Genomic DNA, 26,371 nt, shown 5'->3' on the forward strand with positions numbered 1-26,371 from the left:
CTTATGGGTAACTTTGCATCACTGAAATCCCTAGGATGAGTTCCTCAAGGGAAGTTGGTTGGTGCTGTCCAGATTGGGTTCACACACTTACACTGAAATATGAGGAAGATATTCCTAAGAGAGTGCAGAAGAAGTTGTCCATATCAACACATTTGCAGTGAGAGGGACTCCCTTTCTACCATTCTCAGAAAGGTTGGTAATTTTTCTCTCCAACGAGTAAAGCAAAGAACAGCTGTCCAAATAGTGGTTATGGCTCAGCAGTTAGTGGGGATTTCCACTCGCAGAGGTATCAAGTCTCTGGTAAATGAAGAGAGAAGTTGACAGAAGTTTTGGTTCCTAAAGCAAAACTACATTGTAATCAATTGAGGTCAAAGAGACAGAAATACTTGGAATTTCTCCTAGGAATAGAAACTAATGGATTTCATTTCAGAACCAAGATGTGTGGAGAAAGGTATTTCCCTGCTTGGGAAAGGCTTATGACTGGATTCTGGTCCATGCTCTCGCTCTTGTATCTAGCACACAATGCAGAGGAGAAAGGCTGAAGTGTGCAGCATTTCAGCAAGTCTCTGTATTTGAAGGGCTCCTTGGTGCTAGAGCTGGCAGCTGTAAGGAAGGGCTAAAGACCTTCTGTAAATGATGCTGGAGGCCAGACTGATCCAAACAATCTCTTCATCAAGGGATCATAAAATCACTGTTGCAGATTTAATCTGCAAAAAGAAAGCAAAGGTTAGAATTCTGCATTGATTAATGTCATTGTCTACACTGGGTGCTTAAAACCTTTTCCATAGTTTAGGTGACAACTTGCAAACATTTTTCCACATGCAGAGTTACCTTAATACTAACATCATGATACCAGATGTTTCAAGAGACACCTTCACTCTCTGTAGCAATATGCTTGGATTACCTCCTAACCTATTCTAGAGCAGTATGTTCCTCTCTGGAGATGTCTTAAGGAGGCCATTTGATGTTCAGAAGAAAATCTAACCTCAGTCTCAAGATTAGTCACGAAGAGGCAAGATGGAATGTGGGGGTCTCCCTAGTTGTAACTGAGGGCATGGCATCATTATAATATTTTACTGTATTTGACCATTTCCAGCAATTAGTGGTGAAACTGATTTCTAGATTAAGGGAAGGCTCATTGCAGATAAATCTTTTTTGTTGTTTTAGTTTATCACACTCCACCTATTTCTCCACTTCTCCACTGCAGAACAATCCCAGCTCCAAAACAAATCCCATTTTTGTGGATGGAATGGTGTGATAGCTGCTGCTACCTGTTTGTCTCTGTATTCCACTCCCACTCTTTCCTCAGGCTGTCTAACTAGACAGATTGCCCTCGGTAGGAAACCTTCCCAATTAAAAACAGAATCAAAGGCAGTATGTTTTCACTTAATGTTTAGCTTTGACTAAACATTCAGGTGCATTAAAGACAGTGGTTTAATACAAATATGTGCTAATGGGTTATGTGTTTCAGTGGGTTCTCAGCTCCCACATCAGCTGTATGAGAGCCCTATCCCATGGCTAACAGTGAAGCTAATGGTTAATCATGATATTCCCTCACCTGACTATTACATAAGCAGTGTCAGTGGGTAGCAGTCATGGCCACTTTCCAGAGGATTAGGGTGTATGGGGTGCTACTCTGCTTTTGCAAAAAATCCTGCAAATTTCCAAAACCCTATAAAATCAGGGACCCATAAAACAGCCTCCTTTTGAATATTAACATGAATGTATTTTAGCTCTAAGAAAATCAGAAGTGATAAAAACTGGTTTTAGTTGCAGTGAGTGTTCTCTGAGACCTTTCTCAAGGGGAGTTCAGCCATGCTTTCTGTATTGAGCTTCTGTGTTTCCATGTACAGTTGAGGAATACTGTGGTTTTTCTGTCCCATGTGATCTTCTGTTCACAGAGGCTGTGGATGTTAAAGAGGAGTGAGGTGACAATTGGATCCCTTTGTACACTTTGTGCATTTTATATCTGTGTGTAAAGGGGAGGTGACCTGTGTGGTCATCTCTCAGCATCTCGAGGCAGATCAAGGGGAATGACTCATGCTCTCCTGTGTCTTTTGTACTTGTTATGTGAAGCTGATCCACTTTAGACTCCAACTGCTACTACCAAAACCACTTCTAGTGCTCACTGCAGAGAGCTGTTTGCAAAGCTCATCCAGCAAAATGCTGAACAAAATGGTTCAGATCTTTGGCACTGTTTAGTCTGCGGGGAAACAGAGAAAGGGAAAGATTAAAAATGAGAAGTCATTTGATACAGTTTAGCCAACATGTAGATACTCCTCCAGAAATTTAACATTCAGGTATGATAGTATAAGAAATAAATAGTCTTCGAAATGAAAACTGCTTCTTTTTACCAAGTAGGTCACATTTCCAACAACTGTTTCCCAATACATAAATATAAACAGTGATCGCTTTGAAAAATATATAATTATATATTCTATAAAATGCATATTTTTTCCCATTGCAGCACAGTTAATTTTATCTGAAAATCAGTGATTACCATTTTGGTCTTAATTATGGAGTACTAAATACATCTTCAGTGTTAAAAGATAGACTCATCTCTATTTCATTTACACCTTGTGGAATTAACAATGTTGCTTTGTGATTTTAGAGGCACAAAAAAATTTAGGAGATATTATTGGAAACAAAGGATTAATATATTGATTAGGAACTCTGCTTTTACTTAGGCCTACATGAGGGACCTTAGCCTAAGCACAGAATTTTTCACTTACATGCATGGATATTCTGTGAGTATCCCTGAGAGATCCAGGTCTGGGGGGAATCAGAGGGAAGGTCATGGTATAAGCTGTTTTTATTCGGGATTCATGCAGTTGCTTCCGTGCCTTTCTCTGTCTGCATGCCACAGGTATAACCCACACCTGGTAGGGAACCATGTAGGAAATAATATGTGGTCTGAGAGAGCACGAGTGGTTTCAGTAAAGCATTACACAGAGCAGAAAGCTTGCAAGTGAAAGAGTACACGAACAGTCTGAAAACAGATGAGTGTTATACAGAAAAAAACCACAAGTGACTACAACCTTTTCTTTCATGTGAAATTCATCTCATTTCATCCTCCTGAATAGATCTGTGAAATGTAAAAATGTTGACAACCCTTTCTCCAAGTGAGAGAGTCTTACCTCCTGCTATGTGAATCATGATACAATAATCCTATGAAGGATTCTTCCACATACCTCATTCTAAAACATGTGGGCTCAAAAATTCACTTGAGATTGATTAGAGATGATGAGATCAGTCTAGAAGGCTTGGATAGAAACACTTACTGAAGTACTTTGCTAAGTTCCTATTGTGAGGTATGATCATGTGGGCCGGAGAGGCCAGCCTGGGGTCTTTAGGAGGAGCTGACTCAAATGTATGGATTATCCAACATTTTCATTAGTACCACTGGGGAGATTTGAATGTGGAATAATTTGCGAACGAAGAAACCAGAGAGGGACAAAATGCATACCCAAGGAACATTAGTATTCAACTTCAGAGCAACCTCTGTGTGAGCATATATGCACTCATTGCAATATTCTGAAAATAATTGCATACATATGTATGTTAGCCCCACCCTCCAGTGGCATCAATAGGTTTAACCTCAGTTTTCTGTTGCACAGCAAATTAAGGGAAAAGACTTTATTTTGAGAGTGTTGAACACATGGCTGCCATCCAACAACTTCAGCATGGCAACCTCCCAAGAAAGCGCTCCAAGGCAGCCTAATCAGGACAGAATTCCTGGCAAAGTACATTTTGAGACAAGGCTCTCTCTCTTTTTCCAGAGTAGAAAACTCCTTTGATGGCAGGAACAGAGAGCATTTAGGAACATTCTCAGGTGCCTTTTTTGCAAACTGAAAACTCAAAAAACTGGGGAGGAAAATTGCAGGAGTTATTTTAACACTTTTCTAGCGCTAGTTGGGCAGTGGAGATTGAGAAACAGCCAGTGATTTCACTTTATTTCTCATTTTTTCACTTCTGTCAATAGGTACAAACTCGTAACTGATTACAGAAGGTTTTAATGCTACTCTGTAAACATGAATGGTGCCTTAAACTGTATCACAAAGCTGAGTTAAATTCCCTCCTAAAGGGCCACTCAGCTTTAGTTTTCTACTAACACACATTCCAAGATGCTGGTTTGGGGTTTGTGTTGGGATTTTCCCTCCCCACACACAGTAAATTTTATTGCTTCTGTACTGCTCTTCCTGCTTTGCACAGTCCAGTTCTGGCAAGTGGCTATACCCAGAGCTGTGGTTTGTGGCAAAAATGTGGTGTGTCAGAGCAAAGACGGGAAAGACTCTATTAGCCAGCAATAATGTAACATCCTTGGTGTGCCCACAGTGCCCACAGGCTGCAGGGGATGGGTGTCCTGGGCTGTGGGAGCCACAGGAGCTGGCACAGCCCTGCAGGTTTTTCACTGGGAGGGAACAAAAACAGCTCTAAGACACAACATCCTCCATCAGCTCTGAGAGATGTGGTTTTGGGAGGAAGGTGTGGCTTCAGATCTGCTGACATCGTGAAAATGCTTCACCTCCTTCTAACTTCACAGAAAGCCAAACACATTAGACCTGCCAGAAATGTGACACTCAGGAGTAAAAAAGCTCAAGCCACTCTGGTCAGATCAGTAAGAGCCCTCCGAGAAAGCCCAACCTGATAAAATGCAACTGAGGAACTTGAAAAATAACAAGATGACATTTTGATATTTAATGTTGAGTTTGGAGATTAATACAACTTCTCATTCTCTTGACTAATTAATAAACCTGGTGATTTTTTCCTAAAAAAATCCAAACACCTATTCTAAACAAGAGCATTTTCCTCCTACTTTCAGTACACATAGATAATGTTTTGCAAATGCACAAGTACATGATTAAAACATGAAAGCAGAACACACTAGCCACCCATACGTATCCATTCATCTCTCTTAGGAGAGATGAAAAAGTAAATGGAAGTGTCAAGTATCTTATATTGGTAATAATTTTATCCTTTATTTATAGCATACATAAGATAGATAGGAGTGCCTGTATTTTTTAAACAAAGAACACTTTTTTAAGACTCTTTTTATTTGATTCTTGTTCTCCTGTATATCATGTTCAGCAAATAGAAAAATAATGGTCCAAGTGAGGAATGTAATAAAACTTTCTATTGAAACTATATTAAACACATTATACATAGGTGAATCTGGATTCTTACTTTTTATACTTTTTTTTTTTTTTTTAATACAGTTCAGGCTGAGCATGAGTGCTTTGTAATTGCCAGATAGTCTAGAACTTTAATTCTGCCATCCAATATTCCAAGGAAATGGCTTCTTTGTGTTTAAAAGATGAAAGGGCCACAGGCAAACCAAACATCACAAGAACCTGGCAGACAAAATGACCCAAGGCCGTTGAAGAAGCTACAGAAACTGCAGCTTGTAAAACTGTTCCCAAAAGACAACATTACTTCTAACACCCATTGGGCTGTTAGAAGTGACACTGTTTGAAGTCCACCTTGAAAAGGAAGCCAAAGTGCATGCCCAGGCCTTGAAGTAATGTGCAAGGGCTCATGCATATGAAGTACCAACAAGGTGATGCTGTGATGAGCTTGGAGGTGGCTGCCCAGAGCCCTGGTGGTAGACCATGTGCAGGAGGAACAAGAAACAACACCTGCCAGGGGTTATCAGAGCATTTGCTGCAGTTCTGTAGGAGAACAGAGGTTGAGGCAGAGGTAAATGAGCCTGGCAGGCTGGCAATTAAGGGAACCAAGCAGGAGCCAGGGAAAGGTACAGAGAAGGAGGCAAAACTCTGCAGGCAAGCGCAGTGAGGGAAATAGGGAGAGGAAGTGATGAGCAAAACAGGAGACAATGTATTTCAGAAAGGGGAAAAAAAGGCCCTACTACAGCAATTTTCTAAGGCACCAGGTGCTGCTCTATCTGCAGCTACATCTAGACACATCTCTGAGGCAACTGGGCAGTTAGGCTCATGTCCTTTCTTTCCTATGACTCCCACAGGTTTTGAACCCTACTGTTATAGACTTTCAGGCTTAAAAATTCCAGTGGTTAAGTTAGAAATCTGTAGTTATTAGAATAATGGGAGATCCCTGGAGAGAGCCAACACTGCTATGCAGAAAATTTATTAGCAGCAGGAACAGAGGCCTGTATCAGCACTTTAGTGGTGGATAAATCAGTGGGTTTGCTAATGATGTTTCGGTTCTCTTGATTGAATTGGATTTGTAAGAGAAATGCAGCTGCAGACTGAATTGCTTTATATGACAAGAGAATAATGAATAGCCAATCCTGAACACCCAGGGTTTCTGTATATATGGGATAATTTAGCTTCCGTTCTTGTTATTATTTTATATGCAAATGAAATTATCAATGCCTTTATATAATAACTTCCTGGATCATATTTATTCTAGAGCTTTTGCCTGTTCGTGTGCAAGAGAAATTTCTTTCCCTCATTTTAGCCAGGGTTTAACACTAAATCCAGGTCCTGCTGGAGCCTGTGGGAGTTTTATTGTGTTATAGATATGACCCATCCAGAGGACATTGAAAGTGAACAGAAAATATTGAAACTGCCTGCGGTTATGAGGGTGCTATTATTTATTTGGAGATAGGGCCCATTACCTTATGCTATTATCTGCATGCTACATATACTGGGTTTTGCATATTTGATGTTTACTTAACATGCATATCAGGTTCTTTTAACAATAGTGTTTCAGAGATGGTCTGGCTGAGTGCCCTCATCAGCCTCTTGCTAAGTTGTTCTCTGGGGTTCCAGCCAGTCAGTCTTTATGTGTTTTAAGCTCTAAATGGGCTACTGCTCCTACTCTGAAGGATCACGCCAAACTGAACCAGTGCCTGCTGGAAAAGTAAAAAACGAGATGCCAGCTGGCCAAGAGGGCTGAAAAGAGAGAAAAAAGAGATAAAATCATTCTTACATCGAGAAACTGCCTTAGCAACCTCCTCATCTGCTGGTTGGGAATAAATCACAGTTGCCTGGTTGGTCTTCCAAATGGCTGAGCTCCCAAGTCACAGTTACTCCTTGCCCTTGGAGGTGCAGTTGACTGAGATGTACTGTTGAGACACATAAATTTAACAGATGGATTGTAAAGGCCAAGCACTGTATCCAGCAATTGTTTCTCCCAATAGGGGAAAGTCTTACAAAAGCTTTCCCTGGTGTTCAAGAGGATTGTGGTTGTTCACTGCTCTTCAACTTTAGAAAGGTTTTGGGTGATTGGCTGCAGTGGGGAGAAACAAACTGGCAGTGACACAATTCCCACCACTCGCACAGCAGTGAGGAAATTTTCTTTTAGGTAGGAAAAGAGGAGAGAATAATCTTCCCTTACCCACAGACAGGTCAGGGGCAATGCTGTGGGAAGGGTCTTGGTACTTTCTGCTTTCAGCATTTATGGTGCCAGAGGCACTGACCAGAAAATGTGGTCATCTCCATTAGTCCTTCTCATGTGCTCCACTGGCAACTGAGTGTCCAGGCAACAGATTTTGCCCTCCCTGTGCGAGGCAGACAGGAGCGTAGGAGCTGAGAGAGCATCATCAGGCTGTAGAACAGCCTGTGCTGGGGTGGAGAAACAGTCAGGAAGGAGTCTTTGTGAAAAAGAACACAGGGGAGCAAGAAGACAGACGTGCTGAAAAGAACCGAGGCAAGGAGACGCCCAGGAAACTGCTCGGCTGGATTCTTGGATATAAAGTGCTACAGATGTGGCCAGAAAAATTCATCACAGTGCACAGCCATTTAATTCCAGGTAGTTTCACGGGGATGGCAGTGGTGGGAGAGGCAGTGTAGGCGTTTTTCCTGCATTTAGTATAAATTCAGATGGTATTTCAGGACTTGAAAGTGTGGCTGCTAAGCCATTCAACATTTTAAAGGTTGCTTGGCTAAGAAATATATTTTAAAAAGCCTCAAATTTTAATCCTGGAAACCAGGAAATTAAAATAACGTTGGAAAATCAAGAAACACAACACACTTTTTGGACACATTTTCTTTACAATTATTATTATAATTTTGGGCATTCTACTAGAATGAAAAAAAATCTGCATTGTGCTTGAGAAACTGCTGAATTTTTTTAGCATTTTAACGGTTTTACATAAATTAGGACTTCAAAAGCCTGTCATGAATGAAGTTTAACTAGCAAAACAAAATTGTTTAATTATTGTTTTTTAGTAAGGTATTTTAAAAATTCCAACAATATAAGCAGTTGGTATGTTTTATTCCAGTAGGAATTCTATCTTCTTGGTTTGAGGCTAACAATTCCATCAAGCTGATGGGGACTATCATGCTGCAGGCTGTGCCTGGAATGAGAGCTTCTGAAAGTAACACAAATCACTAGTTCTGCTAATTATTATCAATGTATTTACCTCAAGAAAGCTTTAGCTCTAACCATGCCAGACAAACAGATTTCATTTTGTTAGCCTTGAAAATGCAAGTAGCACAGCTAGTCTAAAAGAGCTATTGAAGAGAAGAGACAATAGGGCAACTCTTTTTCTGCTTTTAAACGAGATTTAACTGCTGTTGACAGAAAAAGTATAGGACATCTTTCTAAAGCAGGTCTGCATAGTAAAACACACTCAGGAAGGGCAAAACACTAATCTTGTTAAAAGTTTTCCATAAAGCACTTTTGCTTTCTGGAGATACACATTTATGCTCTCACACTGGAGCTGTAGGTGACCCTGAGAAGGATCTGCTCAACAGAAAAAGCAAAGGAGGGAAAATTTTGTCTGTCATCTTCCCTATTTTCTGTGGTGGTAGAGCAGTTCTGGAGTAAGGATTTTCTACAGCACAACACAGCTGTTCTTTCTGATGTGTCCCTGAAAGAATTCACCATCTGGCACTGATGATATCACAGCCTGTTGCCATGGGACCATCATGTCATCACACATATCCCACACTCAGCATCCTTGCAGAGCAAAACAGTACAGTTGGCACATCCGAGTCCAGCAGCCAGCAGAAAAAGGTGACAAGGACCCCAGGGCCAGGATATAATGACAAAAACATGCTCAGCTACAGGGCTTCTCTGAGGAGTGCCAAGGAAGGACTTCCTGTGTGCTCCCAACACCCAGGGCAGTGACACCAAAACAGGACCACAAAGCAGCTGCGGCACTGCTGACACAACTCTGCTGCAGAGCAGTATCAATGAAAATGTCATGTTTTGCTCAACAAAAACTTTCTTGTCTCTAGTGCAGTGTGATCTGGCATCACTGGAAATCCTAAATTCATCAACACATGTAGAGAAAATTGATAAAAAAGTAGTGAATACTATCACCTTCCCATTATGCAGTCTATTATTCATTTGACTGCTCTTGGTTTACAGTCCATTTCAGATTTATATTCTGCAGTTATGTAGGAATTATTCTGTTTGGAGAAATGGACAAAACTTGTGTGTTTCAAGTGCATTGCAGCGTAACTAGCTGAAGCTTTAGCTCAACCTCACCACTTTTCATGAAAGGACAGTGGAAGGGGAGCCTTCAGCTATTAGCCACTTCATGCAATATGCTACAGATCAGAAATGTGGCCTTTGATGTGTTATTGCTTAAGTAGAAATACTCTTCATTTATTTCTGTTAGAACAGTAAGTCCCTGCCTTCTGTCCACAGAGAAGGTATTACAGGATCTTAATTTTAAAAAAGCCCAAGATACATAATCTGTAACCACACTTACATTTACATTTTTTGCAACTCTCTTGACAAAGGACAACTTAAATTTGTGACATCTCTGGTATTTTATTACACTTTGCAAGTGAGAAGGAGGCCCTGCAGTCTTAACAAGCAGAGGTGGAGGTGACAGGAAATATAATTTCCTAGTTAGTTTCTGAAATGTACGAGATGATGTTACTGGAGGTAGCAGAAACCAGACATGATGGCCAAGATCTTTTCCTGTCCAGTGGAAAGAATGGGAATAGCACAGCTATGTGAGAATCAAAATTGCTGAAATACAATGCAGAGACTTCTTCATGCTGGCTGCTTGTACAAGCCTAGACCAAAAGAGTTTACTGAATCTCAGGCCAAATAACAAGTAAAGTAAACAGGACTACATTAAACAGCTTAGCACTAAGTGTCTTCCAACTTGACTCCTTTTGAACTCAATGACAGTAAACTTTGGTGGAGCTGAGTCACCAAATAGGAGGGGCTGCTGTAACTAGAAAAGAAAAATAAACAAGATAGCTGAAAGATGAACCTCAGGACTGGAATTTCAATCTTTATCTTCAGCAGAAGAGTGTGGGAAGATTCTAAACATCCCTATGAACAGGTCAGAAATCTGGTTATCTTATGCCAACACCTGATGGCAGCTGTCTAGGGGACATGAATGAAAGAGTATTTTTTTACCCCTTCCCAGCCATCACTAAGGTCCAGATTACAGACATCCGAAGACAGTGGTGTAATTTATTTTTAATAGTTCCTCATAGACTTTTGCCTCACTTCTTATTGAGTCAAAAATTTGTTGCTTTTATTTAAAACAAGCTCTAAAAGTTAAAGAGGACCACTTGTAACTCTGTTTAGAAAAAAATCCCCACCAATCCTTTCCACTTTTCTCACTCTTTCCTCCCCTCAGGTTTTTGTCTTTGGGATGGTTGAAAACAACAGTCATGGGGATAGCAGCTAGGTGTATTTTGATTTTTCAAAAGGCTCTGCAGGCAAAAGATCTCAATGTAGTTTGGGGAACCAGCAGTGGTATCGGCATCATTAGACTGAAAAGTATTTTCTTTTCAAAAACTATACATGCTCGCATTTACTCTGCTTGCTTGCCTTCTCAGAAGAAAAGGATTCATGATTAAAGGGGAAAAAATTTATTCTGTGACTGTGTAATAAAATCCATGCACAGAGAATCTCAATTACTCCCTGCAAGCTCAAGAGAAGAAAGTCTTTCTCCACTTCTGGCCAAGGAAGACCATGCCATTCCTGGCCTGTCAATAGTAATAGTTGAGGTTGATGCCTGTATGACCACTTCCAAAGAGTGGATTGAGCCCAAGCAATTCTTCTGCTATGACAACACCCAAATGGCAACGTCATGGTCTGTCACCGACCCACCCTGAGCTCCCCTGCATGTGTCACTGTGTGCCAGCTCAGCAATCCCAGCTATGTGAGAATATAGGAAGAGGTGGGAAGCCTTAAACACACTCTGGCTGTAACTACCCTTCAGAAGCAGCTGAGACTCCCTCACAGGCTGCTGTGCTACCTGGAAAAGAGCCCCTAAGAGTTTATGTCCTTTGGACTATCCATGCAGGAACACAGGAGACAACAGGTTAGACAGGGTAGACAGCTGATTGATTAGCACACAAACGTGAAAAAAGACTTTTGTCACAGCATGAATGTGTTATTTATCAAACAATACATTTTCCAGGAGCTTACACTTTTAAGAAACCAGAAGGGAGTTGGGATGTTTCTTTTTGACAGATTGTATTTCACATTTTGGGCAATAATCTTACCTCCTCTCTAATTCTTTCAGCCAAAATGTTTAGCCCAGCATGCCAAAAATCACACTTCAAATTCAAGCAGCTGAATCTGTCTTGCTTTTCTCAATTTCTACACCAAGAGCTAGACTGCTATTAGTGAAACAAGAGATGAAGACACCATATTTATAGCATATTTCATGTAATGAATGAGAAGCTTTTACTAAAAGACACAAGTGACCAAATCTGTATGTGTTATGTATATGATGTTTATCCTTCATGAAGGCTGTTACAGAAATTTAGGTTGCTTTTTCCAAGTGTGAGGTGTTTGCAGCCAGCCATTAATGAGACCCCTGTCCAAAAGGATCAACACTTACCCGTAATGTTGACTGAGAAAAGGATGCTCATCCAAAGGGCTGAATCTCTTCTCAGGTCACCTGCACACACAGGCACACTGAGCTGTCAGCTGCTGTATGGGGAAATGATTCTAAAAGAACAAGAGCCCTTGACAACGTCACCAATGCATAAATGTAAGCAATTTTTCTTTTGGTAGGAAACAGATCATTGCTTCATTTCTATGTTATACTTATATCACACCAATTCTGAAAAGGTTTTTTTCTCATTTCTTTTAAGAATGCATTTAGTAGAAAAGACCTTTTACATTTTTCTCCTATCTTCAAAGCATCTTCAACCAATCACAAACTCTTCTGAAAAGAAGGCTGATTTGCATGTAACAAATGAGGAAACCGGTTTTTGGAATCAAGACTGATTGGATGACGGCTTGTGACTTCAGGGTATAATTCCTTCTACTGTAGCTGGGAAAAGCTCATGAGAAACAGCACCAGGAGCAAGTGAAGAATTTCCTTTGGGCAGGACTATACCAACAGCTGGCATAACTGAAAGCAAAGGTGCTTCTGGAGAAGGAAGAAGCAAGTCTGCAGCACCACAGCTGCATTCTAGTCAAGTCTTGTCTAATCTAGTCTAATTGTATCTTTGGGAGAAAACAGTGAACATGTTCCCATCACTGAAGACTGTGGCATAATACATGTGTGAAAGAAAGGTGGATGTTACAGATGACTGAAGTGGCATTTTTGAGTTGCTGCTGCATTTTCCTCCATGATCACATGCTTTTACGGGAGATATTTATCAGAAATGTAAAATGACAAGGGAGATAGAGTAAAAGAACTGCAAGACAGAATTTTCAAGTTCTGCTGAGTTTCCAGTAAAATGGGACATCTGGGGGTAGTTGGCCAGATGTCCCATTTTGCTGGCCCATCCCCTGAAATGAGATTATTTGGCAGCAACTCTTTAGTCTGCAGTAGGGTTTTCCCCCCTTTCAGGAGTTAGTACATAGTTCCTAGGGGACTATTCATCCAGTTCTCTCTCCTTCTAACCTCATAACATATTAAACGTATTAAACCCTCTTAAAAATACTTAAAAGAACCAAAGGCAAGGTAATTTCCTTTTTATTATTTACATTTTATGTGAAGTAGGAAAGGAATTCAATGTTTGTCTTATATAAGGTCTCTACAAATACTTTTTGAGACCAGAATTTCTGCTTCTGCTAGCAGAACCAGTTGGATGAAGAATCAACCACAGCAAGAACTAGAACTTGTGTTGAAAAGTAAAAACAGCCCAGTCCTACCTACCCATTCTTCCTTTTTTTTTTTTTTTTTTTGAACTGAACTGAACTTCACAGGGAAAACACCATCACCACATGGAAAACATTTCAAATAGGAACAGAGAAATTTATGCATGTTAATCTGCGACAGGGTTTTCCCCCAGTGGATACAGCAACCCTCCCATTCATTTTGCACCACACCATACATGTGTGGTATTGCCTGACATTGCTGTGAAAGTCCTGTCAACACTCCTCGTGCTTCTCCATATGTTAAAACCACTCCTGCTCTAAGTTCAATCTTCCTTAAACAATACAGCAACTAAAAGAAAGCTTTATCATCTAAGAACTGATGTATTCTAAGTATGAAAGTTTGTTTATATATATATATATAAAGTAAATTACAAGGTATTAAGAAGAAAGTTTATTTAGTCAATGAAAGGAAACCCAAACAGAACACAGAATTTTTGACAAAACCCGCCAAAAACAAGAGTGAAGACAAATGCAGGACTGTTAATAATCTTTTTCTCTCTCCTGTCCCACTGAGGTTTTTCAGATTAATCACACCAGAAATAAGTCTTGGAAACTGCAGGCTTTTTAATTTCAGTGTTCAATTTAACTTCATCTCATCACATCTAAAATGAAAGAGGTGGAACTGGCATGGAAATGCTGCTTTGAAAAAACAGTAACTACTGCTGAAAGCAAAGACATTCCAAACTGCACTGCAGACTTGCTTGTTTGCAGCTGGCTGCTGGAGAGGGCACAGCAACTGCTGGGTGTATGACAAGCTACACATGCTACAGAGAAACTCTGGACACTCAGTCAACACGAACTGAAGCTAAAGTTTTAATTGTAACCTTCCTCTGTTGCCAGGAAGGCAGATGAGTATGTCACTATGAAAGCAGCAGACAGTTCCTTTCCTCTGGCATGGAAATGCAACACAAACTACTGCCCTTCAGAACACAATGATATTTATCAGCAGAGCTTCACAGGGACTCCTTTTAAGTGTTCAGTGTACCATTTTCTAAGGAGCCACTGGTTTTGAGGGGTCAGTTCAGCCTCTCTTACACAAACCACCAGTGTGCCTCACTCCACCTGGTGTTGGGCAAGCACAACTGGCTCAAAGTAAAGAGTGACAGAAGCAGAATCAAACAGCTAGTGCAGATGGATGAGTACACATCTACTTGCTTATGTTTAAATTTTGTGCCTGTCCTATGCACTTGACCATTGGAAAGCTGCACCTAAAATAAGACGTAGCCCACAGGGCTACCTGGCTTCCACAGCTCAGAATATATTGGTCAGATACAGTCTACCATTCTAATAAGCCTTCTTTAAACCTTCAAGGCCATTGCTGCTTTTTCTTAGAATGGCAAAAATCTCTGTAGGCACTGGCTCCAATAGTGCTCTGTCCTCTTAAGTTTCTCTTCTGCTAAACAGATCTCTAACAGACAGGACCACATCAGGCTTCTGCCCGATTCTCCCACCCCTTCATTAAAACATTTTCCTATATAATGTTGCTTTAGAGTCAAACTCCTGCCAGACAAGTATCAGTCTGGAAGAAAAACTTCCTGCTTTATTATAAACCTTTGAAAAAGAATTCCAGTGTCTGGGCTATGGTAATTTGATAAGTTGTTTCTTGGCCAGTGGGCTCCTGGTTTGCAAAAAAATCCAAGATTAGCAGACATAACACTTCAAGCTATGCTGTGTGAAACAAGATCCTAATACTACTACGTTAAATAAGACTAGAAAATAGGATCACTCAAATTCCTAAACAGGAAGAGCAGATAATTCCTAAAGTCTTTTTCTTCTCTGCATTACTTTAAGTTTTCCCCGTTAGCTGGGTATGGACGTTGTTATGTTTCTTGCAAGCATAGTCAAGGCAAGCAGGTATCAAATGAGCGAATTTTAGATGGGTTTGATATTCCTGTCCCTCCTATTACTACTTGACAACTGTATGTGGGTTGAATGGACACTATAAAAGAAAAAAAGGCCAAAGAAATACACGCTGTCTTTGCCAGACTCTCCCCCAAAGCCCAAACCCAAAATTTGCAGTTTGATCCTTCAGTAGCCCAGCCTGAGGCACCTGACCCTATAGCACTGTGCCATGTCAGAGCACAGTCCAGGTACTCACAGCTTAAGGGGAATAATGGGCCAGTATTTGGGCTGCTTTTTGTCACAGTTTCTATCAAAGACAAGCTGCATGGCAGCCTCCATTGCCTGGATCTTGGCAGCTTCAGCACCATACAGTTTCTTCATTTCTGCCATGCGCCTCTCCCCAGGCCTTTCTGTAGGCGGCTCCACAGAACGCTCCACCCTCCTGTGCAGGTCTTGATCAGCCTCCACATATGGGTCCTCAGCTTCCAGCTGCTGCTGCCTCCCTAGACAAATAAACCATGAGAGATGTAAATTATTGGGCTATCAACCAATCATGTTTTATATTACTTTAAAAAATATTCTATATTCACATTTTTGCTGTGTCTAAAAGGAAAAAATCCGCATGTTCTAGGGTGCAGCTGCACTCACTTTGCATAAAGAGAAATTCCTACTAAATATCATGATAAAGCCAGGCTGGAATAAAAGGGGAGAAATGAAGAAGATACTGGAACTGAATCCTAAAACTGTGGGAAACCTCTGTATTACTACTACTAAGCAAAAATCAACATTGCTCTATTTCTCCCAAAAGTACATGTCCTGAAAAAAAGTCAAACAACAGAACCCCAAAACACAACCCCTCTCTTCCTCCCACGAAAACAGAAACAACCCAACCAAAAAATCCCAACCCACTCCCCATACCAAAAAAATCCAAACAAAAAGGAGAGTTGTTTCCAAAATAATGACTTAGCAGCTGAGAAAGGAAACAAGCACAAGACAATGCAACTTCAGCTGAATGATAGCCAAGAGAAAATGTAATCAGTTACTGCTCTGTGAGAATGAACAAATGGGTCTGTCATGCCTGCCATTAAGTGCGTTCAATGAAACACAGCTGTAAGCATCGTGTTTAGATAAACTGTCCAAAATCAGCCATTTGTCAAGACTTGCAAAGTTCAAAGCTGGCAGCCTTACTCTATTGCTTTGAAAACAAACAAAACAGCACCAACATAAACGCATGCATTAGGTCTTTTAAAGAGGATTTAAAACAATTCAAGAGGTGAAACATTTGGACTGATCTGTCAACAAAAATGCTCTGTGGTAAGCTTGACTGGAGACAAGAACTTGATTGTGCATGTCCAAATCTAACTCTGCTTCCTGGGTACTCCTCTGATGAAACAAACAATGCTATGTACAGTTAAAACATCCAAGTGCTACACAAAAGTCCCCTCTTATAGGGACATTTCTACAAGAGGGAGAAAATCACCTGGCAGTTGAACTCAGCAATAACAAACGACCATCCTCAAAACAGGCACAACAACTGTAACAGGCACACTTCACTACTAATGGCAGCAGTTGGGTTTCTTTAAACATCAAAAAGAACAGAGTGTCCACAGGTGAGGATGCATTGGTCACACTCAGAACATGCTTGGTGCCGTGTCACTCTTCCCTCTTTCACCCTAAGGCAGAGATCCAGCTTCCACAACACACGTGATATCTGCAAACCCTAACCCAAAGTTAAATATCCTGACATTTCTGTGTCAAACATCTGCAGTTTATTTTTATACTGGAAAGTACTGTAACGAGCAGCCAACTGACTGTCAGCCTTCCTAAAGGAATTATACCCTGTACGCCATTCACAGAAAACAGATATCTTAAACTATATGATCAGAAACTTCAATTTTGGGTTCTGTTTCTCTGACAGACACAGAAAGCTTTTGTCCTGTCATTTGAAACACCATTCACAGTTTTGTGTCGGCCATCGAAGGGTCTGAGGAGTTATTAGTGATTTATTCCAGAAAGCCATTGCTGTGATTCTGCTTTAAGGGCACACCCCAGAATTAGGCTGCACTGCCAGAATTCACAAGGAAATATACATTAGAGTCCATATGTGCTTTTGGAAGAGTCAGATTTATTTGGTGTCAGGCCATTTTAGCCAGAAGGTCTGAATTAAAGAAACCAGCATTGCCTACAGGGGTTTCAGCACTTTGAGGACCAGGTATAGCACCCAGGCTATACACTGCACCCCATTGAAACCAACTTCCTGGGACACCACACTGCCCACAACCACATAACACACTTTTAAGCACAAACTTGATGCAAATTACACTGAATAGCTTTAGACAGAAAAAACCAAACAAGACTATGCTGGCAAACCAATGTCTCCCACTGCAGATTACACAGCAAAACTGGCAAGGCAATGAATTGGACCCATATTTGTTTACTCTCTTGGGAAACTAGGTAATTCCTTGTACTTCTGTACCATGTACTGCCCATGGAAATTTTTTGTTCTTTAGTTCCATAGCTGCATGCTAGAGACAGCTGCTTCCTCGCTTGTTTGCTGTAGATGCTGTCTGATAGCTCACTGCACACGCTGATCCTTAAGAAAAAATAAATTCCCTGGAGATAATGAATTCTTCTGTTTGGAAATTAAATGGATCTCTAGCAGAAGCTTCATGATGGATGAGTGGATTACATTAAGTGTACATCAATCTTCCATTTCTCAATACAGGGTAGTTCATAAATCCATAGATCCTAATTGTAACAACCAAAATAATAATACCAATTTAAATTCCATTCTCAGAATTACCTGATGTACGTCTGGAGTGTTTCACTTTACACTAATCAGATATACTGTCCTTAACTTTCTAACTTGACTTCTGCCATTCCACAGCTACTGGTTAAAAAAACCCAGAGTGATTTTATTACAGAGTTTTAGACACATAAATCAGGTCTAGAATCCAGGCAGAGGCTCAAGACAGAAATGTGCTACAGGGACCCATGGTTTTTTGCACCAAAGGCTGAATTTGAGCACAGTGTCTGACAGCTGTTGCTGGTAATACCACTGCAGCTGCGTGGAATACGTTGCAGTTTCAAATCAGTTATCTATACAGAGATACTGTAACAAACTCCACCTCACAGACAAAATCATAGAATGGCTTTGGCTAGAAGGGGCCTTAAAGATCATTTTATTCCAACCCCCTGCCCCACTGAAGGGGGCTTGGAATAAAGGGCCAGTGTCCACCAGACCAAGTTGCTCAGTGTCCCATCCAGTCTGGCCTGAACACTGGTAGGGTTGGGACACCCACAGCTTCTCTGGGCAACTTGCTCCAATGTTTCTCTACCGTCACAGTAAGCAGTATTATTTGCTCTTACAGACTATCAAGAAGACATGAAACTAAATGGGCATGTAAACTATTGTTTTTCCAAAAACAGTATTTACAGCCAAAAATAGACATAAGGAATAGATAACAGAGAAAGTATTGTCCTGTTGAGATGCACATTAAACTTTCCTTGGTGGGGCAAGGGAAGTAGAAGTGGGAAGTAGAAGTGCTGTAACTTCCAGCAGTCTAGGTCCCATCCATTATCTCAGAGTTTACTTTAAAAACAATACAAAGCAGTACAACTTGGGCTAAATGTGCAAGTACATCTTCATCAAAAAGCTGACAACTAGAATCTGACAACGGAAATACAAACAAAATTATAAACTGTCTATAACCCCAAGCCTATGGAGACAACAAGAATTTCTCCGAAGCAAGCAACACATACTCATCCATGAAGCAGATGGCATGGTTTACCAAAACACTAATTCTCAGCCTGTAGCAATGAAGTCTCCAGCTCACTCTCAGATCAGTTTCACATTCCAAATTCACAAGTCATTGGGCTGCCAAGTTACAAATGTAAAACAAATCACTTTTAAACAATTCTAAATAGTTCCTCCTTTCACTTCACACAGACTTAAAGAAACACACTTTCTTTTACAGCCTTCAGCTTCAACTACTGGCAAGCTTCCCCCAATCAAGGAACAGTATTTTGCAAATGTTCACAAGACAGGCAGGCAGGCAGCTGCAGTGGTGGTTAGTTCCCACAAAAAGGAAAGCACTGCTTCCGTTTTCCCAGTTGGTCAGTTCCACTTCTTTTCAAAGATGCTCCTTCTCTCTTGAAGCTCTTTTCAAAATTAACTTATTCCTACCAAGTCCAGCTCTGCTGGGAACTCATCGTTACCTGGCCAAAACCAGTTGGGGCATCTTTTTCCAAACACAGTAAACAGAATTCTTTAACCATGAAAAAAGAAATTCCAGATCTGTCATGCACCCAGTGTTTTGGGTAACCCAAAAGGTTATTGTATTCCATATCTACGCGTGTCCAAAATGGGAAGTGCCTCTTTAAGACGCTGAATCTGGAAATGGAACCGCGGGGCTGGCAGGTGCCGGTCTTTTTAAAGTCGGGGTTGTGCAGGCAGAGCTCTCTCCTGGCTGCAGCTCTTGCTCTTTGCCTTTCACTCTTGCAGGCAGCGAGCTGAGGCAGCACTCCTGGAGGCTCCCCTCTGGTTTTCTTTTGGGTTCTTTTTTACGAGGTAGGCAGGTGTTCAGCCATGTCCAGGACAGCAGGGCTCCATCACACATAACAGTGACTTGGGAAGACCAACACCATCACTCCAAATGACGTGAAGGAAGACGTCCCTGCCTTCCTTCTTCCTCCCTCCACTTTGTATACTGAGCATGACGTCAGATGGTTTGGAATACACTTTGTTAAACTGGGATCACCTCTGCCAGCTATGTCTCCTCCTAATCTCCCATGCATCACCCAGTTCCTCACCAGCATGGCAGTAGGAAAAGCAGAAAAGGCCTTGGCTCTGTGTAAGCCCTGCTCAGCAATAACAAAAACATTTCTGTATTATTAACCCTGTATTGAGTGCAGATTTGAAACACTGCCCCATACCGGCCCACTGTGAAGGAAATAAACGACACCAGCCAAAATCAGCACATCTACCTAACTCATGCCACATTCTTGGGCCATCATTAGTAATTCTAGGCCTCATGAAAGAAAGTTTTGGATTACTGTTTCTCCCTTCACCACTCTTCCCACTTGTATGGATGACTTTTAATCTGGTGTATACTAGCTGAAGAGTGAACAGATACAGACAACTACCTCCATGCTCAGGGACTGCCAAAAGCAGCAGACCATAATTAGTGTATTAGCCATTCACTGCATCGGGTCTTCATATGCACACAAATGACCTCTTACTTTCTGCAAGACTGTGACCAAAGACATAAGGTATTTTCCCCATAGGTCCTTAGAAACTCAGATGCCTTGTTTCTCTTAATTTATAAAAGGCAACATGTCACACACTTTTTGTAAATTTGATCCACTTTACAGTTCTTTCTTTCTTTGTAATATCCTTTGAGAAGCTTAAGTAGTAATAAAAAAAATTCCTGTCTGGAATTTATCCTCTTCTTATTAAAAGAAAAAAAAAAAAAAAACAAACCAAAAAACAAACCAAGGAAAAGAAACAACTTCAAAACCAAAACCCAAATAAATGCCCTTATTTAGAAAGAAGTCTCCATGGAGAGACTTTGCAACATTAAAAGGAGATAGAAGTAGGAAGGGTAATTATCTGTGTCAGACTTTTAACATAAGATTCATACCCAGCATTGTGTGGTTTCTTGTACCATTTTTAGCTCTCAGTATTTATATACCCAACCCTCAGCTCACTGCAGCCGGTGATCATATGCCATCTGACACTTCTTATACAGACATTCCTCCCCACAGGTCTGCAGGTGCCCACACTCAGCAGCTTGCTATGTGCTGCTCCACACAATGGTAGGTATGGTAAGATATCAAGGGCTTGCTCCTCTCAGGTGTTAAACACTATTACTGACTTTCACTCACTTGCTTACTTAGCACATTATTTTTCAAGGAAATATTGCACTTTCTCCAGTCTTGATGCATTTTTAATTTTCCATGATTTCAGACTGACCTATGTGTTCACATATTTGTCTGCTTATTTCAAATGATGAATTATTTTCTGTTACTGCTGCATGTACGCTTTGTGAGCTTTTTCATCTTAAATGCTACCTGAGCTGATCTTGAGCAGCCCACACTAACAGTTAAAACCACTACCCATTTCTACTGCTTAAAAACTCCTAGTTCTGTCTTTGAATGCCACTTCCCACGAGCCTATCTGCTGTGTTAAGTGTTCTGCCCACACAGGTTTCTCCATGCAAAATGCCAGCTTCTTCATCTTCCTAGAAAAACTAAATACCTTCACCATAAACCTACATAAGAGGCTCCTTTATGAGATGATAGAATGAGACCATTTTATTGTGCCCATACTTGCATGAAGTGGGCATAACATGGGAAAAATCAAAAGCTTTGCCTCAAGGAATTCCACCAAAACAAGGATTTAAATCAGGATTTGTACACAGGATATTCAAGGAGTTTAATTTCTGCAGAGCTCTGCAAAGCTCTGGATTTCCACAGGGCTAGAATCTCAAGTACTACTCTTTCTCAAGTGCAAAGCTTTGCAGAACAAATTTCCATCAGAGGGAGTCTACAAGATACAAACAATGGTGACTGACATGGAACACTAAGTAACTTACTGAAATTGTGGAAACATACTGAAAGAGAATGATAATTTTATAGCAGAATGAACAGCCTCACTGTAGCTGTAAGCTGCCTTGGGTAAATTAGACTTTTAAAACTTATTCTTAAACTTAAAACTTTGTGCTTCAAAAGATGTGACAAAGGGATTCCCCATGACACCACGTAACTTTCCCTTTCCCATTTTAACAGAAGTCTGATCTCCAAGGACAGCCAGGCCCCATTTTACTATGCAAGCAGTCTCATCTATACAGAAAAATCAAATGCTGTAGCTGACTGGAAAACACTAGTTTGAAATAAAAATTACTTTTGGTGGGAGTAATTGCCTGCAATGTTAAGCTTTCAGTCACTAGTCATGACAAACATGAAAGAGAAACACCAAAAGTCCTGAGAATATTAAGACCCCAAATATCTACACTGACAAAGTCTCCATCTGCTAGCTGAGGGGAGAATGAGTTAAAAGAAATGGACTATTTCACCACACAGATCTACAAGCAATGCAATATTCTCAAGAAAAGGCAAAACGTTCCCTTACAGGCTTTGAAGTAAGAGCAGATGTGATTCTTTGGCAAGCTTGTGGCAGTCTGAAACCATGGTTCCATGGACATTTTTCTTTCCTCTGCTACAAAACCAGCTTATGCAATTCCTGCTCTCTTCCTCCCTTAGCAGAATGCTCCAGCTCCCAGGCCCTCATGGATGATGCTACAGTTGTGTAAGGGGCAACACAAAGAATCCTACAAAAAGCACACAACCCCCCCAAACAAACAAAACCTCAACACATTATGTTTAGCTCTAGTATAGTTCAGTGCCCTGGAAATACCAGAGCAGAAGCAAATGTTGAGAAAGAATTGCTTAGCCTGGTTTGGCACCAAAATGTGTTTAACTGAAGCACAGACCAACTGCAACCTATTGCTAAAAGCAGGAAATAATCTCAGGTAAGAGAGTGCACTCCCTCAGACACTGTTGCAGCAGCCTGTTTAAACAGAGAGCAAAGAGATTTTGCACATCTGACACACTCCAATACCTTCTCTTTCACTGTAATCCAACTTTCTACAGTTTGAAGAGGACAGCTCTGTAGAAACAGAACAAAACTACTTGCCAAAACAGTAAGTGGAGAAAACTACCTTCAAAATAAAAATTAATAGAAATCAAGGAAATAAGATTAGAACTAAAGTGTTCTGCTTTCAGGTTTGGTACTTAATGGCATGTGTCACTCTCAAGTTAATTAACCACATGCCTCACTGTAAATAATCTGTAAAATTAATCTAACACTTTAGAGAATTAATTATCTCACATTATTTTGTTATTTGGGTTAAGCAACTGGCAGAAAGTTATACAGCTAACTGGAGAACAAAGAAGCTGATTTTCTGTTTAAGAAATAGGATTAAAAACCAAGGATTGCTGTGGTCTGCAAAACAAACTGCCAAGGATCCTACACAGAAACAATATAAGCCTTCATGTCCATGTTTACATTAGCACTAGGCTACACTGGTTACTGCCCAGCTAAACATCAACTCACCTTTGTTTTATTTTCTTTTATTACCTTCCACAATGAAACCCCTAAAAACGAGTATTTTTAGCCCAACCAGAAAATGCACTGAAACAATTAAACCCCATGAACATGAAACAGTCAGTCAGTGGAACTTCAAGTGAAAGTCCACTCCAGAAATTTGATTGCTCTAAATGTAATTCATAACCAGGGATTTGTTGATGAAGGCTAGAAAACACAGAGGTGAGCCCTGTGCAATCAGGGGTCTGAGGCACACCAGAGGCACCAAGGTGTCTGAATGCTGGTGCCATCTGACAGAACTAAACTGATAGGAAGTTGCTGACCGACCACTGCTAAGAAATTAGAACAGGATCAGGCACTGGCAGCTGCCTCTAGTAAGGATCAAGTCTACTTCAATGAGATTAAATACAGACCAGCTGACTCTGCACTCCCATCCCCCAAAACAACTCCAATCTGTCACTGATGGCAACAATGCTGACACCAGACAAAGACAACACTGCTAGAGTAAACAGAAGGATTACTTAAATCTATATATAACTATGTCTTCACATACATTTATGGTACAGTCTGAGGAGACTGAACAAGGAAATGTTAAAATTTAAAAGTCTTACTTTAATAGCAAACCGGAACACTGAAGAAACATGCATTTCACAATAATTTTTTATGTATGCCCTGAATAGAAGTTAAATACATCCACTTGGAAGAACATGTTTCACAATGCACTGAGCTGCTAGACAGCTAAATAATACTGAGTTTGGTGCTTTCAGGAAAAAAAGAAAGGAAGTAGTCTGCATCAGTTGTCTAGATCAAATTCACACATTTGAACTTCATGCTGAAATCTCTTTCTTGACTCCAGACACACCACAGCGCTGAATTCAAGTTTGGTTTATTGTTTGATATGAGAAAGCTACTTCATGAAAAACACTTGAAAAACATTTTTTGGAGAGCACCCTGCAGCCATGTTGCTGATTTTCTGGAAGTATACTCAGGCTATGAACTGACTCTTCAGTTAAGTGGCAGGTCCAAAATTCAGTATTACCACAGACATGCAGAGTTAAATAACAAGGTCTAATCCAGAGAAAATTAATTTCAGCAAGTAAATACTTGTTTTCTCCATGCTGCTAGTAAACTACATATGCAGCCTGACCAAGCATTTGGAAAGAGACATCTGGAAACAGGGTCAAACTAAAGGAATCACTGAAACATATCACATATCTTTATGAAAGAAAGGGCTGAGGGGTAACTTTGGAAATATAAGTTTACCTCTGACTTTCTGAATTTCTTATTGCTTATTTCAGCACTCCAGTAAATGAAATCAAATATACTTAAACACATGAGGGTAACTGCTATGTCCAGTATTAAAGACACAATAAAAAACACTGGGGAAATATGCCAGAAGAAACCTGCAGATGTGTATCTATTGCACCTTCCACAAAATGGGAATGTTTGACTACGGAAGTAGTTCCAGGGTTTGGTGCTGGAGCAAAGTCTGAGCACTCTCTTTTAAGAGAGACAGCTGGCATCTCCCTCGTCAGAAAGTTAAGCTGTACTTCTGAGCACTTGGGAGCTCCCTGTCTCCTCTGTCACTTTAGCAGGGTAATTCATACATGAAGTATTTCAGTGACTTGATGAAGACTTTACATGGGGAGAGCCACCAGACTAAAAGCCCATCTAGTCTGACAGCCTGCTCGTGACAGAGGTCAGTACCTAGTGCCAAGGGAAGGATGCAAAAGCAGGGAATACAAATCCCTACACATCACCAGCATCACCTAGTGAGAAATGGAGAGATCAGAAAAATGCAGATGCTTCTTCCTGCTCTCCTCCAAAGCCAGCCAGCTGCTCTGCCATCTACCACCTCAACACCTCCTCCATCAGCATGTTGCACATGATATGATCTTCACAGTCTGGACTCTTCTACGTTTACCAGTAGCCAAAAATCCCAAGGCAATGACAACTGATGAATTTTATAGTGATTCTGCCAATGCTCTGTTCAGCAACTGCATCAGAAATTGCAGACCTTCTAGAAATCAAGGTATTCTGCAAGGCTTGTACAAAGTGAGAACGGCAACATTAATATTAGCATTTGAACAACCACAGGAAAGTTGAGGCCCAGCACGTTCTTTGGAGATCTACACTCCTTGGCAAAGTTTCTACGATTTCTGTGAGTACAGAGCTGACTTTTAAAGAGTAACAATCACTTCAGCATCTACAAATGAAATTAAACTCAGGAGATCTTTATCCACCTAAATGTGAACAACAACACTCAATGGTGTAACACCTATGTTATTTATTTCTGTAAAAATATCCCTTTAATATTTAGCCTTCATTTCTTTACCTCCATTTCAGTGTACCAGAGCAGTGATCTGACAAATTCAGACATGTATCCTTGAAATATTTTGGGAAACTGATATAAATGGCTTTGGGTACTTTGGAGGCCAGCAACAACTGTAATAATTATAACACTGATGAACAGCTGGATTGTTCTGTACCGGGTACTTCACAGGGTTACAGCACAAGTATTTCTCCGTATATTGCTATATCAACCTTCTCTATTTCTTTGAATGACAGGGAAGTGCTATCACCTCTCTACTAAAGGTCTAAATAAACAGATAATGGACACAAATTCCTAGAGCAGGAGGTGTTCTAGATTCCTTGGAATGAGTTTCACAGCAGATGACATCACATGGTGGCACAGCTGCTCAACCCTGTCACTGGAAAAGACAAGGACAATGTTCCCTTGTATCCTTAGGGTTTAAAATGCATCACCCTTTGGGTATAAATGACTAGCTTTTTTCTTCCTGGAAGACATATGTGGAAGACAAAGACTATTATTTGAAATATTTCTGAATTCCACCTACACTGAGAGCTTTTGTAGATCTAGTCCCAAGTGGCACACCCAAGGCTGTGACTGGTCTGTACAGGCCACCCAAGTCTGAGATGGGTGGCCTAAAAACCTCTGCCTGCCTGCCTATTTGGTTTTTAGCATCCAAGGAAATGAGTTTTGAAAAGACTCAGGCAGATGGAAGTCTGAACTGTCAGTTTCTGCCCCGCCAGCACTCACATTTCCCTAATGACAAAGGATGTGAATTCCATCTGGATGCTTCTGATAAAACTGAGGCACAGTGAGAGATGCTGAAAAGCAAATGGTACCTCTGGAAGTCTTGGCATTAACAACACTCTATTAATATTAGCTGGGGAAAATTACGTGTCTCCAAGCAAATCTGTCTGTATAAGGGATTTGCTTATAACAGAGACCTAAAACATGTAACACTTCAGGTATTTTGCTGCCATGCTGCTGCAGCTTCTGAGCAGAAGACATCATCATTACATCCATTTCTACCTTGGTCTCTGGCATTTGCTTTTCACTATTGCTCCGGTGCTGAATGCCCTGGAACTTTA

General features: G+C 40.6%; 1 protein-coding gene across 2 annotated transcripts in view; it reads right to left on the reverse strand.

Moving 5' to 3' along the window:
* Positions 1-12,822: 12,822 nt before the first annotated feature.
* GEMIN8 (gem nuclear organelle associated protein 8) overlaps positions 12,823-26,371 on the reverse strand; it is a 28,579-nt gene continuing 15,030 nt past the window's right edge. For both annotated transcript variants that reach the window (XM_063392870.1, XM_063392871.1), the window contains one exon: positions 12,823-15,368. In XM_063392870.1, coding sequence (XP_063248940.1) covers positions 15,118-15,368 — 251 coding nt within the window. In that variant the 3' untranslated portion in view covers positions 12,823-15,117. The remainder of the gene's footprint in view (positions 15,369-26,371) is intronic.

This window comes from Prinia subflava, chromosome 3 (genome assembly GCF_021018805.1).
Source record: "Prinia subflava isolate CZ2003 ecotype Zambia chromosome 3, Cam_Psub_1.2, whole genome shotgun sequence".
Classification (NCBI taxonomy): Eukaryota; Metazoa; Chordata; class Aves; order Passeriformes; family Cisticolidae; genus Prinia; species Prinia subflava.